At 37.1% G+C, this 13,510-nt stretch overlaps 1 protein-coding gene across 25 annotated transcripts in view; it reads left to right on the forward strand.

Moving 5' to 3' along the window:
- AFDN (afadin, adherens junction formation factor) overlaps positions 1-13,510 on the forward strand; it is a 115,447-nt gene that overhangs the window by 63,948 nt on the left and 37,989 nt on the right. For 18 of the 25 annotated variants that reach the window (XR_008462321.1, XM_054162788.1, XM_054162798.1 and 15 more), the window contains 7 exons: positions 2,928-2,948; positions 3,693-3,838; positions 4,598-4,692; positions 6,883-7,148; positions 7,661-7,804; positions 10,257-10,455; positions 12,235-12,338. Coding sequence is in view for 24 of the 25 variants with exons in the window: in XM_054162788.1 (XP_054018763.1) it covers positions 2,928-2,948; positions 3,693-3,838; positions 4,598-4,692; positions 6,883-7,148; positions 7,661-7,804; positions 10,257-10,455; positions 12,235-12,338 (975 nt within the window). In the remaining variant the exon portion in view is untranslated. The remainder of the gene's footprint in view (positions 1-2,927; positions 2,949-3,692; positions 3,839-4,597; positions 4,693-6,882; positions 7,149-7,660; positions 7,805-10,256; positions 10,456-12,234; positions 12,339-13,510) is intronic. The other 7 variants (XM_054162801.1, XM_054162794.1, XM_054162793.1 and 4 more) reach the window with 1 other exon arrangement.

The raw sequence follows: 13,510 nt of genomic DNA on the forward strand, positions 1-13,510 counted from the left end.
ACTTTGTCTGCAGGTTTTTCCCAGAGAAGAAAATGAAATATATTTCTATATATATTAAAAGACATACATTTGTTGCAAAAAGTACTGCCATGGTAGCCCATATATAGAGCAAAGACCCTGCTGTGCTTGGCACTGTGAAAGCATAACAAACATATCAGTCCTGCTTTAGAGAATTTGTGATGCAAGCATTAGACATCATGTTGATTAAGGGAGAAGAGGAAAGTAAACAGCAAGGGAGTGGCATTAAAGTCACAGCAAACCAAAGCTGTTCAGCTTTTGTTAAGGTTTTGGCAAGACTTAGTGGAGTTTTCAGCAGGAAGAATGTTAATAATTAGACAGTTCTGTAAACAGTTACAAAAGGCTCCCACCTTTCATAAGAAAGAATTGGAGAAAATGCCAGTGTTGAAAACACTTTACAGTAAGAAATGAAAGACTATACCCTTTCACATGCATTTGGAAACAAATGAGAGGTTGTAAGGTGCTTTGAATCTGAAGTGAAGTAGTAGTTCATTGCTTTGAGTCTTTATGCGATGGTAAATGTGTATTTGGTCAAATTGAATTGATATTGGAAGTCAAATATTCAGGTTCTAATGTTAAAAAGAAATAGCTGGCTGTAGAAAAGTGAATTTGTTAGAGGGGAAATAGTGGCAGTAGTAGAGAACACAAAATGCAGAGACCTTGAACACAGTTCAGTTGGGAGAATGGAAGGTAAATAGTGAAAGGGTAGGCTTCAGATATACTCTGAAAGCTACAGGGCTGAATCAAAGAAATTCCCTTGTTTTATGTAACTAATATAAACTAGTGAAAATGTGCCCAAAACTGCTTGAGGTGACAGGGATGAGTGTAGTGGGAAAGTAAAGACAAAATTCTGTATTCTTTGTGTTAAAGTGGGTAACCATGTTGCTGCTAAACAATACTAGAGAGGTGGGCTCAAACATCAGTTTGATTTGAAAGCAGATCAAAGCTAGAAGATAGATCATCCTGTGGAAAGTCCAGATTTGCAGCTGTTGCAAACAAGTGTATTGACATGATCCTGTTAATAGTGTTACAAAACTGTTAAAACAAAGTGTTTGTTGGGACTTCGTGAAAAAACATTTCTGCAGTCTTGCAGCTCTGTATTTGCAGAGATTTTCCAAACAAAAATATAAAGAAGCTGTCAGAAAGGAAGTGATAGCTGTATTTGTGAAACAATACCTAGTTGCAAGAAATAAACTGAAAAGAATTGGAGGTTGAAGAAAGTTGGGAAGTGGTTCTTTCAAATGTCATACTGAAGAAGCCAGAGGAAAGGGAAGAAATTACAAATGTGATGAAAGATTAGAACTTCAGTGCATTTGGAGGTTAATGGGCTGGAGACAAACATGTTGATGTTAAAGCTTGACCAGGAAAATGTCATTAGCTTGAACCTGTCTTAGTGGGCATCTAAACAGTAGAAGATAAACTAAGTCAAATTACTTCATCTGAGCTGTTGCATGAGTGATTATATTGATAACTGTCACAGTTAAATTTCCCTATGATAATTTGCTGTTTCGTAACAGCTTTTTTGGTATGTCAACTGTAAAGCATGCCTGCAGTGAAAGGCATCAGAGGGTGTGAAAGAGGGAGAATACAGAGAGGAGGTGAGGGAAGAGAGGCACCTGAAGCAGAAGTGGAGGGAAGGTGCACAAATTCTTGTCCTGTACTGTAGGAGTGAAATAGTTTTGCAGGCCCGGACCATAAAGAGGCTTCATAGCTTTCTGAAGTTACTCTAGACTTACTTGCTAGCAAGTTAAGTCTCTGATTTTCTGTAGGCTTTGCATTAGCATATGCAAATACAGAATCTTAGTTTAAGATAGGGATATGTGAGAAGGCAGAGTACTTTCAATAAAAAAGCGAGGAACAAAAATTTAATTCATACTAAAGAGCCAATTTTTGGTATCCTGATTTTTTTCTCCCTCAAATAATTGGGACATTTCTGATCCTCTGCAAATTTTAACATTTATTTACAGAAAGAGTATGTCCTTTTTTTCTGTGCCAGCACATCTTCAGTCAATTCAGAGTTCCTTGGTTGGAAAGAAGGAAGAAAAAAAAAAGTGTGGCAGTTTTATTTTTTTAAGCTCTAACTAAAATGATAATAGTAACAGCAAATGACACCTCAGAGTTTTGCATGTGAGCTCCCTGTGTTCCAGGTGGGGAAGAGTGGTCTGATTAGAAAGCCAAAAAGAATTAAGTAAGAGCAGCTTAGATAACCAGATAAACACTTCTGGTGTGGGGTTTTGTTTGTTTGTTTGTTTGTTTTGTTTAACTCAGTGTAGTTAATATGTGCAAGCATTTAAGAAGCTTAGTGTGGTATTTCATTTGATTCTTTTGTTGTTTAAAACAAACAGTCTTTCTTTTCTTTAATTGAAAAGCCATTATATTATTAAACCTGTCCTAAGTGTTCTACATTTTTGGTTGGATTTAATTTTTTTTTTGTTTATTTGTTTTTCTGTTGTTTTGTGTTTGGTTTTTTTTTTTTTTGGTGGGGATTTTCTGTCCCCTTTTGTGTGTGTTTGTACATTGTCTTCATTGCAGCAGTGTGGGCAAATAGTTCCTTGGTTCTGTTACTTGGATGGCTAGTTTACCCCATTGCCTGCAAATAGTTCTGAGAGGTTTCTGTGCTGCACTGAGCATGCAATAACCAACTAGTCTGGGATGTCAACTGATGCAGGACATTCCTTGAATTGTCGTGTGGGCACTTCAGTTCTTGGCTGTTGTGCTACTAGTCCTATTAAAACAATTTTTAAAAAGGGGCTCAGTTGCATCATAGCTACTGATTAATGCATCTGTGTATAACTGTGAACATAAGTGTTATACCTTCATATTTAGTGTTTGATTTCTAAACCTATCATGATTGTTCACAAGTTTCTTTCTTCTATTCTGTTTGATTTCCTTCGTCCGTTTTTCTCCAGGAGGTAGACCAGGTTGATCAGGTAGGATATATTGCTGGGAACTGATCCTAGCTATGTTGGCTTAGCTCAGTTTCTCATGCTGCTTCCATATCAAAATACAATACTCAAACAGCTGGACTTGAACAGTTCATAACACTCATTCAGCAACTGGAACATGCAGTACTAAAATCCTTTTTTTGACTTTGCAACTTTACGGCATTCCATAATTTCTGCTTAACGCACTTCAATGTGGATATGAAATGACCAAAGTTCTTTTTCTTCCCTTTATTTTCTTTTTTTGTTGTTGTTTGTGGTTCCTATTCTTTGGATTTCATCTGAGGTTGCCTGGCCTGGCATTTGTGGTCGGGAGATGGTGAGATAGATCAGTACTTGATACTGAGTCACCTGGTATTGGAGCCAGTGAGCGCAGTATCAGAAGTGGCAGTGGGCAGTAGTGAATCCGCGCTTACAAGTGCACAGATTACCAGATACTGCATTCTGCTAAGCTCTTAGTGCTGTATAACTTAGATGCTTCTGTCGTGGCTTTATTGGTATGGCTACTGGCAATTTAACAGTATTTCATATGTTCAGTGAACATGTTAAAATTGACCTTACTAGTTGCAGCAATTACAATATTACATACAAAGATTTTGCAAATATCTGGTATCTGGCATGTTTGGTGAAATGGGAGAAGGTACTGGTCTATCTTTTGGAGCCTTTTTAAGCTGCTGCGCTTTATCGGAAAACTCTTTCCCTGTACTATTATTTGTTTCTTTCTACTTGCAGAAACAGAAGAATATTGCTGGGGCACTTGCCTTTTGGATGGCAAATGCATCTGAATTACTGAATTTCATAAAGCAAGACAGAGATCTTAGCCGAATTACTGTGGATGCACAAGATGTTTTGGCACACTTGGTTCAAATGGCATTCAAGTAAGGCTGTCAAGCTTCTGTTTTGTTTAACATAGTTGGTGCTTCTGTGGTTTGGGGGGGGGGAAGAAAATAATACCAAAACATTTTTGCCAAATTTCAAATACAACAATAATGTGCTTTGAGTATTGTTGAATATCTGAGAAGAAGACTTAAAGGAGAGGCTACACACTTCTTTAGATAGGTACTTTGTTTTGTGGATATGGATCACTGGGCTGCGAAGGAGTTCCATTTGTCAGTTGAGACTGACAATGAAAATTCTAGGGAAAGGTTTCTTAAATTCATAATTCTTAAATGTTTCTTAAATTCTTGTGTTGATCACTTTCTCTTAATCTGATTTTTTTAATGGAGATGCGAGGAAAGGTGCTTTTTGTTGTTTATATATAAATACACAGGCTTGAATATTTATAGGTCTCTGAAGTAATGAGCCTTCTGCTCTTTAAGGGATTATAACATGTTAGCAATTTGCATAGGTAAGATAGACACAAGAATTTAAAAATCGTTCGCACAACCCACTAGGGCCATTTCAGGATCTTGTGCACTGGCTCAGAACAGGAAATTTTGTTACGTGGTTTGCGTTTTGTTATTGTGTGTTTTTTAAATGCTCCCTTAAGTCTTCTCTTGGTAGAGCTTAAAATAGAGAAGAGAGTATTTCTGTTTGGAAAATAGATCCCTTTTCTTTAGAAACATTCATGATGGAGATGTGCAGGATTTTAAAAAAAAAAATGTTTTTGTTTTTTCTTTTCCACCACTCCTTTCCAGGTACCTGGTTCATTGTCTGCAATCGGAGCTTAATAACTACATGCCTGCATTCCTTGATGATCCAGAGGAAAACAATCCTCAGAGGCCTAAAATAGGTTAGATTGTTTGATCTTTTGTCTTCTAAACCATACAATTAATTAGTAGTAAACAGAGTTTTTCCTAACAGCGATGCAACATTTGCAAGTTACCCTGACCCTCAAGAATTGTTTGGGTCTGTTCTGTATGGGTGATAACAAAGGACAGCGTTGACATACAATTTAAAAAATGTGGACTAATTTAGTTTGGAGTGGAACATCAGGATGTCATCTAATCCAATGTCTTGTTCAAAACAGGTGCAACTAGATCAGATTTTTCAGAGCTGAGTTTTGAATATACTCAAGAATGGTGATACCACAACATCTCTCAGCAACTTGCTTCTGTGTTTCACCATCATCACAATGAAAATACTTTTTCTACATCTAATTGGAATTTCCCGTGTTGCAATTTTTGTATTGGTTTGCCTGTTGTTCAGTACTATCACTGGGCACCTTTGAGAGGGATCTTATTCTGAGTACTCATGATAAATAGATAAAGATAATAGTGAGTTCTATCTTTGGCCGCCTATTTCCCCAGGATGAACCAAATCCAATTCTCTGTCCCTTTATGTACTTTTTCTCAGCCTCCTCATGATCTTGGTGGCTATGGGCTGAATTTACTCCATTAGATTGGTATCCTCCATGTGCTGGGGAGTCTAAAACTGGGTGCTGTGCTCCAGGTGGAGCCTCACAAATACTGTTCCTATACTAATGTATAGGAAGTGAATAGGAGGGATTGTTTTCCCCTTTCTGCTAGCTGTGCTGCTGCTAACTTAATGGCTTAGTATGCAGCTGGCTACCTTTCAAGCAAGGGCATGCTGCTTAGTGACATTTAACTTGATGTTTACCAGGATCTCTACATCTTTTTCAGAAGGACTACTCCTATCTAGATAGCTCCTAGCCTATACTGTTGCATAGACTTTTTCCTTTGCAGGTGAAGAACATGGCAGGTTGCCTTTGAACTTGAAGTTTCTGTTAGCCCACTTCTCCATCCTACTGAGGCCCTTCTGAAAAAATTCCACTGCCCTTCAGTGTATCAGTGTTTCCTCACAGCTTAGTATCATCTGTGAATTTCCTGAGAATGCACTCCATCCAATCACTCAGGTCGTTAACAAAATCATTAAAGAGTATCAGTCCCAGCCTTAATCCATATGGAAGCCCCTAATAGCTGACTGCCAACTGGTCTCCACAAATCTACCAAATCCCAGCCAGTTCTCTCCCTACATTATGATCTGCTCATCCACTCCTTATCTCACCAATTTCCCTATAAGGTTGCTATGGGAGAATCTGACAAAGTGCCTCCCAAGTACTAAGGTTAAGCTGACTGTCCTTGTGGATTCTTGCTAATGATCCCTGCCACAGTACTTGAAATATGATACTGCTTCACAGCAGTGCTGGTCTTCCTGGGCTGTTCTGGCACATATGTGTATCCCACTGTGTCTGTAATCCTGGCTCACTAACTGTGCCTCTTGGTATCATTCACACACAGGCCTCTGAGATAGAAACCCTGTTTTAATGGGGTTTGTGTGAGAACCTCCCATGTTATGTAGCCTGATGACTAAAGAATGTAATGGAAAACATAAAAAATACTCAGGTTTGAAGAACTAGCCAGGCATAAAATGTTAGGAGATGTTTAGAAACTGTTGACATTGTGAATAACTGAAGTAAAGATGATCTGAAGAGCTATTAAGTACGGCCTTTCTTTTCAACTGCAGAGAGTGCAATATGCAAAATTCATATATGCTTCTAGTCTTTTGGGTATTAAGCTTTCTGTGATTGCAGATTCAGCACAAAGTAACTGCGCTACATGATGCATGTAACGAACAATTGCAATATACATTTGAAACAATAGAATATGAAGTCTTTAACTTGCTAGTAAAAATAACAGAAAAATTAGTTTACTCAAGTGAGGGCATTTTTTTAAATACCAGATGTACTCACATACTATATATTTCCCCCAAAAGAATTTATTTTCATTTCAGGATTAAAAGGATTGATTGTTGCTCAGTCTTGAAAGCCATGGAGCCATAAATTTATTTCTGAAAGTCTGTGTAGCTTCAATGCATGTAGGTGTCACCTAGCATTTGTCAACTGACTTGGCTCTCTCTTGTTTTGTTTTATTTTGTTTTGGTTTTTTAATGGCCTGAACCAGTTGTACCTTGCAATATATGAGTATGTAATTGAGATTTACTTCTTGTTTTATCTCCATAGATGATGTGCTGCATACACTGACTGGAGCTATGTCCTTGTTGCGACGGTGTAGAGTCAATGCTGCTCTGACTATACAGCTCTTCTCCCAGCTGTTTCATTTTATCAACATGTGGCTTTTTAACAGATTAGTGACAGCCCCTGATTCGGGGTTATGTTCGCATTATTGGGGCGCTATTGTTCGTCAACAGTTGGGCCATATTGAAGCCTGGGCAGAAAAACAGGGTTTGGAATTGGCTGCTGATTGTCACCTCAGCAGAATAGTTCAGGTGAGTGTGTGTGGTTTTGATTAACATTTCTCACATCATTGTATATTCTAAGAGAATATTTTTACATTCTTTGTTCCTAGAGAGTATCATGTGGACAAGTGTAGTTTGCACAAATCAGTCCTGGAATACTGAATTAGCTTGGAAAGACACAAAGTCTATTTTCAACAACATTAATATTTAAGTCACAAGTGAACTTAGTTATTAGGGAGTTTAGACAGCACGTTAATCAATTTCTTCTTACAAGACCTAGCTATAACTGTGCCGAACAGAGACAAGAAATGCAGCTGAAGAATGGATATGCTTCATTTGTGATAGGTTTAGTATTTGTCTTGATGTACAGGAGATAGAGTTAGCGTTTGTTTTGGCAATGTTTATGTTGCTTCTTTTACAAATGTGGCTTCTTGCTTTACCTTTTCCAGCTCAAGTTATCACTCAGAAATAAGGCTTAAGGCTTCATTCTGGTTTGGATTACTTTGCTATGGTGTTTCTTTTTTTCCTCCCCACCCATTTAGGCAACTACATTGCTTACCATGGATAAATATTCACATGCAGACGTTCCAAATATTAACAGTACCTGCTTTAAGCTGAATTCTCTGCAGCTACAAGCTTTGTTGCAGAATTATCACTGTGCTCCAGATGAACCACTCATCCCAACAGTAAGTCTCTTTCATCACTTACTGTGCTGTTTTAACATACCTGAGGAATACAGGCTTAATGAGAGAACACTGACTGAAAAAAGCTAGCTTGTTTTTCATTGGTTTGGAACTGGGATGAAACGAGTCAGAATGGGTGATCTGCTTTTCATACCTATTACCAGCCTGACCACCAGCATTTGGTGGGTGTACTTCACTGAAACTTGATCAGGATATTGCAAAAAAGCTCTTGTTAAACCTGAGTTGTGAAAAGGTAATGGTGTGTATTGAGCATACTTGCAGAGGTGTCACTGCACCTTACACCATTTGTGGATGAAATCTAGTATGATGGTAGAAGGGTGGTGCACATAGCACTCCCAAAGACTGGTTCTAAGGGTAACCAGAAGAAACAAAGATTGATAATGTGAAGAAATCAAATGAAAGACAGAGGAACACCATCTTTTTTACATGGGGAATGTAAAAATCTGTGCATCTTGAATCCTTCATACAAGCAGTGGATTGATTTTTCCTTTGATGGACAGATTGATACATGGAACGTGTCTGTAGATACACATACGAAGTTGTTTTCAGAACTGTTTTTGTCTTGATATTTAAGACACAACTGACTATGCTAAGTTTTTATCCCTGGGGAAAAAAAATCCTGATGAAAGTCAGAAGAGGTTTTGCAGAACTGTAAAAAAACCTCTTAAGGTAAACCCTGATAGTCTTCTAATCACAAAAAAATCTTAAAAGGCTAGGTGAGGATAATCTAACATTTATGTAACTGAATGCATTGTCTACAAAATCCACTTTTTAAATAAATGCAGATATATCTGTTTGTTAAATCAAAGGTATCAACACAACAGTTCTGAAGGTGCTTAGGGAGTCTTGTAGCTTGGATATATTTTTATTATTGACTACCAAACCAAAAAGTCATGCTGAAGAACAAAGCTTATATTTTTCTGTTGACTGTGACACAGAGTTCCAAAGTTGGGTTTTTTGTGTGTTATTATTACCATTTACTATTATTATTGTGGGACCTTCAAAGAAATAGTGCTGTATTTGGCAGGTGTTCTTTGTGTCAAAGGGAGGATTACAGTATGTCCTTTTGCTGTGGTATTTGAAAAAGACTTGCATGCTCAAACCCTGACTTACTGCTGCCAAATCGGCAGATTTCAAGGCTAATTTACTTCTGTATACTTTAGTTTTATGTAATTCTCTTCAAAATTAGTACCATTTATAGTAATAAAGCCCTTCTTGAAGAGGACTTCTAAACCTTCAATCTATCTGACTTCCCTCTGAAAATGTGCAGAAACTGAGCATTCAGATGAGAATATTTACATGGCCTTGTTTCAACTGTGTTCTGCTTTGTACTTCAGTAGTAAAATTGTATCAAGCAATTACAGAATCTGAGTTACATGTTAGGTGCATGGGGTGAGATTAAGACCAAGGTGTTAAACTGGATTTGGGAGCCAAGTAGAAGCTGTAGGAAGAGACTGGAAATGACATCTCAATCTTTGGTAAAGCAAATACTTGTATTAAAGGAATCTATATATAAAATTTGTAGCAGCTTCAGATGAATTCTTTCTTGAGGCCAGCAAAATCACAGTTCTCTCTGTCAAGAAAGAATTCAGGTTAACTGGAGGTAAAGTTACTTGTAAGGATTGGTGCTATCTCTTTGTTCAAATGTAGTGATAATTCAAACCTGGGTTAATTTCTTGGCTCCTAGGGCAGAGCATATGACTTTGAAGAGACTGAGAACTCACAGAACTACTGTTTGCATATTTTTTAAAAGTTGCACGTAACTTATTTCACTTAAAATGTGAATACTTTTATGCTAAAACTGAGGCCAGCCTAAGGCATATGAAGTTAACAGATAAATGGAGGAATGCTTGGGGAGAGGGAGAAAGGAACCTTCTCATTGTGCACTTTTTTGAGTAATTTCGGATAAATAGAAGAATGCAGAGACACAAGTGGTGTCTGGACCTTCACTTCTTATGAGGTTGTTAGGAATTACATTTCTTAAACAAAACTTCTGAATTAATTTTCTCAGTACATGCAATCTAGTGACAGAAACCCTACTGAAATCTTGGAGATCTTTCTAAAATGTAGAAGAGAGACTAATGTGTCCTCCATGCAACTACGTAGTGAAAAGTACCATGGTTTTATAGAGCTTTTTCTGTTACTAAGCAGAACAGTTGTGCTCCAAATGAAGAACTTAAAAAGTTCCCTGGTACACCTTGAGCAATCCTGCTCATGGTTTGTGCTTCTACTGCATTGTTTAAAAACTGGGTATCTACCTTGAGAGATCAAATAAAGCGGTGTGCTGACTGTACATAGTGGAGCCAAGGAAGTTTTATATCTGATAACTTGATTTCCGGATTCCTTTTTCTCGCAATCTTACTTTTTTTGGATGTATTTTCCATTATAAAAATTATCCCCTGGTAGTAACAATATCTTTCTGCCTTCTGTCCAGGAATTGATAGAGAATGTAGTAACTGTTGCAGAAAACACGGCTGATGAACTTGCACGCAGTGATGGCCGAGAAGTCCAGCTGGAAGAGGATCCTGACTTACAGCTACCTTTTCTTTTACCAGAAGATGGCTATTCCTGCGATGTTGTCAGAAATGTTCCCAGTGGTTTACAAGAATTTTTAGATCCACTCTGTCAGAGAGGTTAGTTCTTCTGTTGTTTTACCATGTTGATGCTCTTTTGTGTTTGTGGTTTTTGTTTGGAGTTTTTTTTGTTTTCCCTTGTTCGTTTCATTTGGTTTCTTTTTTTGTCTAGTGAACACAGAATGCAAAATATATTTTTAACCACTTTCTTTTTCTTCATTTATGTCTCAATCTTTTTATATTATGTTTTTCAAGTGTTTACTTTTGCAACCCATAAGAAGTATGCAGGACTTCTTAGTTATTGCTTTCTCTCTGTCCCTTTCATTCACTTTCAAGGTTCTAGTTCAGCAGTGCTGAGTTACTAGTGCCCACTTAAACTTTGTTTTGCTTTTGTTCCAGAGCTTTATTTTTTTTGTTTTGGTGCTAGAGCAGCAAAAATTTACATAAATACAAATTTTTGTAATATATCAACAGTTTCACAGTCAACCTAATTTTAAAGCAAATAGGAATTAAATAGTTGAGATATATTTTTTTCACTTACCAGCTGCTTCTCTATAACTTCAAAAATCCATAATCTTAAAATAATTCTTTTAATGTTCATCAATATAATAATTTGTGATTTGGGCATTTTTAGTCCAACAAAACTTCACATGATGAGAGAGCTCCTGTGGTTGGACAAAAGTGACCTAAACTTGAGACAGTAAAACAGAGGGCCTGTCATAGCATTTACTGTAAATGAGTAAGTTGTGATCCTTATGTTGTGCTACTGAAATGTATTAGAAGCTTTTTCTACTGAAATTTATTAGAATCTATTTTTAGTACATAAATTTTTTAATACCTTTATGCTTAAAAAGCAGTTGTTTAAAAATTTTCACAGGAATGTCATAATAGCTAGGGCCGCAAAGGCAGCTATCAGCAAAACAGAGTTAGACTACCCTACAATGAAGTTTTGCAGTTCTGGGTTCCAATTTAGCTTATAGAAAAGCCATGTTCTGGTATTTAAAATAGAATCTGACTTTGAAAGTACAGAGATTTTGAAGATGTCGTCTTGAGACTACAGGAGACTAGTAGACTAAATCTTAGTAAATGTTACTTCATTTGCCTTACAAATGTCTGCGTTGTTATTACAAGTAAGGCCTTTTTAATGTGTACAATCAACATTTTACTTTGTAGAGCTTCCTTAAATTATGCCTAGCACTGAGTTTGCAGTAGATCAGTGTAAACTGAATTGCTGAAAGATGGTCTTTGCAAAGAATCTCATCTATTTGGGTGAAGTGTGGATTCTCACTGTCCCTGATTTAAGACATAATGTTTGATACCTCTCGGCTGCTCTGGCTTCCTTTTTCCCAACATTCTAGGGACTGCTTAATTAACAAAACAATTAAAAACTCCCAAACAAATAAACTACTTTAAATTGAATAGTCACGTTAAAAAAGTAATGAGTCCAGGCAAAGCTTTCATCTCTGCCAAATCTGTGCTAAGACTGGTCAGGTAAACTCTCTGCAAAGCAGAGTTGTCTGTCTTACTCAGCTCTGGTGGCTCGGATTCTGAATATTGACTTGGTGTTTCTTATCTCTCGAGTCTGGTTTGTACAAGCAGTATTTTGCCACCAAAGAGTTTTCTACAACCTTATACATGTGTTTCTCAGAATAGCAGCTATAGAACTGTAGGATTCTGTACGTACCATAAAATTGCAGTGGAGCACATAATGGCATTTAAGATGCAAGATTCAGCATACAATAAAAAGATAAGTACTGCTAGAAGGTATTTCCTTAAATAAAAGAATAATAAAAGTAAAATGTAACACCATAACTATGTTGATGTTATTTTCTCGTTTAGGTTTTTGTAGACTAACACCTCATCCACGGTCACCAGGCACATGGACAATATACTTTGAAGGTGCAGACTATGAAAGTCACTTGTCACATGAAAATGCTGAGCTAGTAAGTATTGATTCAGTGAATAATTCTCAACACTCATCTTGGAGAGTCAGGGAGTTTTGTATGATGAGTTTTAATCCTGAAGAAAAGGCTTCATCGTTAAACGTGTACCTCATCAGTGATTTAGTGAATTTAAGGAACTATTTGCAGATTTTTTTGTAAGTCAGGGTTGTTTTAGGCTGTGGTTGATTCTAACATAAGCAGACTTTGACTTTGTGTTCCCCACCCTGTGAGGGACTGGTGAAGAAATTCCTTTTAAACACAGGCAAAAACATATATGGACATGTATCTGTGAGTTGCTTGTAATATGAATGGAACTACAGGCTGCTTTTATTTATAAACTGGCAGCTACCAACTAACTGTTTAGTTATGTTGTAATCTGGGGTTATTTTCTTTCATTTTTTTTCTGCTAATTTTTTAGGAAATACTCTTTAGTTTTCATCATACTTCTTTAAGTGTTTCACCTCAGTATAAGGTGGCACTTTTTTTCCTTGATTTTTTTTTTTCTTCCCCCCAGTTCAGTTTGTTTTTTGTTTGGTTTGGTTGGGGTTTTTCTATTTTTTTTTTTTTTTTTGGGGGGGGGGGTTGTTTGTTTTGTGTTGTGGTTTTATTTTGGGTCAGTTGTGGCAGGTTTGTGTGGGGTTTTTTTGTGTGGGCTTGGTTGTTGTTTGTTGGGGTTTTTTGGTGTGGGGTGGTTGGGGGTTTTTTGTGTGGTTTTGGTTTTGGGGCTTTTTTGTGTGTTTGGTTTTGGGGTGTTTTTTTTAAATCTTACAACCAAGAATATCAAAGTTGCAGCACAAATAAAGAGAAATCGCTTCATATTTCTAATTAGTGTTTCAATGAAATCAGGAAGGCCAACATGGAATTAGATTATTTTCTGAAGGCTTGCTATGAAAAATACTGGTCCTTCACTTTTCAGGACTCGAAAGCTTCATGTGCTCTGTTCAGAACATGACATTAGTTGAATGACATTATGTGGAGACCTAATGAACATGTTTACAGGGGAGCACATCTCCTACATCTGTATGATATAGCAGAGCCCAGTCTTTAACCAATAAGCTGGGACCTGTAGACTTGGCATCTTGGTAAATGGCCATTTGACTGAGGAAAATATAGTAGAGCCATTTTTTAGACATCATGCTTGTCCTTTTCCCTTTGTTGCTCTAAAGAAATGC

Source organism: Dryobates pubescens, chromosome 6 (genome assembly GCF_014839835.1).
Source record: "Dryobates pubescens isolate bDryPub1 chromosome 6, bDryPub1.pri, whole genome shotgun sequence".
Classification (NCBI taxonomy): Eukaryota; Metazoa; Chordata; class Aves; order Piciformes; family Picidae; genus Dryobates; species Dryobates pubescens.